The following is a 1,612-nucleotide window of genomic DNA, read 5'->3' on the forward strand; positions in this document are numbered from 1 at the left end:
CTGCCATGCTGCAGCGTTTGCAGGAGGCGATAGTAAAGCGACTGAGCATGCCTGCCTTGGACCCCATACTACACAAGGTAGGACCCTCAGCTCACCTCTCTGGCCTCTGGGAAGTGGAAAAATTTGGGCCTGACTAACTTGATTTAATCTACAGCTGGGCTGGTGGTTGGATTGAGTTGGGATGGGATGGGATGGGATCAAGGTTTGTTTTACAGTGCTCGGAGCAAGTATTTTGATGAGTCATGGACTCCAGTAAGATGTTTAACATAACACATAGCTTAAATGTGAAAGAACCTGAAAAGCTAAAGGGAAGCGGGTGGTAATTCCCTTTTTCCTCCTCTGAAATTCTCTAATCAGGGAGGTTTGAATTCTCTAATTCCAAGAGGCTCTGAGATCTACCGGTGGATCAAGATCCACTGGTTGGTGATCACTGCTGTAAAAGAACAGTAAATTAAATCAAGCTCCAATTACATGCTGTTAGAACTATACAATCAGGTGGACCTGTAGAAATGGGGGCCTGGGCAGCAGAAGATTCTGGTTTTTTAAAAATTTGCTGCATGACATCTATCCATAGTGCTCTCGCTCTCTCTTTGCCATATTTACTAGAGAAAGCAAAATCAAAGATATGGACCTAGGATTTCAAGTGGAACATAGTGTGGCTTGTGATGGTCCTCAGTTCCTGTTGAAGTTTCTTCTAGACTTGGACTGACATCTGGAAAAATGTTTTCTTATCACATGAGATTTACCCTCCCGGTGGAATGCTCCACCATGCCAAAGGAAAAAACTTCCCAAACTGCAGTCCTCATTTCTGAGCTTTAGTCTAAGCTTCTACAAACTCAAGTCCAGTGATTCCCAAACCTGTTCAGGTTGTAATCGCATTTTGATAATTTCACACGACCCCATGCAGTGGTGGGAGGGTTAGAAAGAGAAGCCAAGGTTTATATTCAGAGTGCTGTTTGGGGCACAGTGTTCTACTGGGTAGATAACAACCTGGTCAAAAAGAATTGGTCTAAAGTGGAGGCCCCAGGGGGAGGGCAGCAGGGCAGAGGGGCCTGAGCCTGCAGCCACCAGGATGCATTTGCCCCCACCCCACCGGCTCTGTGGCAGAGGGGGAGCCAGGCTCCATGCTTCGTTCCAGCTGCAGCAGCTGCTGCTTCCCACAGGTGGCAACTTGTTGCTCAGGCACTTCTGCGAAGGGCAGGAGGCAATAAACCTGCGTTCCTGACCCCCTCTGACAGGCCGGGGCGGGGGTTGTGGTGGGGGGTGAGCGGCACAAATAGGGCTGCGGGGGCTGTGGGTCAGGACTGAGGAGTAGCAGCAAGGCCAGGAGCTGTGGGTGGGGAGTGAGGGGCAATGGCCTGGGCAGGGCACTGGCATATCAGGGTTGCTCAATGCCACAAAGCAGTGTTGGGGGAACAGCTGCAGCGGACCCGCATCCTGGTGAGTGAAATAGGCAGGGGGAGCTCTGATTTTCCATGATAAAAGCTCAAAAATAAAACACCAAAATGTATAGGTATTTAGAATGTATTTTATTATAGTGATTGAGGCACTGGTAGGCTTCCAAATTGCTTTAAAATAGCAATTATATCAATAAAACATTGTGTTCAACTGC

The 1,612-nt window shown here is 48.3% G+C and overlaps 1 protein-coding gene across 1 annotated transcript in view; it reads left to right on the top strand.

Moving 5' to 3' along the window:
* Window positions 1–242: 242 nt before the first annotated feature.
* Window positions 243–1,612, top strand: part of LOC109313361 (acyl-coenzyme A thioesterase 13-like) — a 5,638-nt gene continuing 4,268 nt past the window's right edge. The window contains exon 1 of the mRNA XM_019539886.1: window positions 243–252. Within this exon, the coding sequence (XP_019395431.1) occupies window positions 243–252 (10 nt within the window). The remainder of the gene's footprint in view (window positions 253–1,612) is intronic.

The sequence above is a fragment of the Crocodylus porosus genome, unplaced genomic scaffold, assembly GCF_001723895.1.
Source record: "Crocodylus porosus isolate Cpor-Errol unplaced genomic scaffold, CroPor_comp1, whole genome shotgun sequence".
Taxonomy (NCBI): domain Eukaryota; kingdom Metazoa; phylum Chordata; order Crocodylia; family Crocodylidae; genus Crocodylus; species Crocodylus porosus.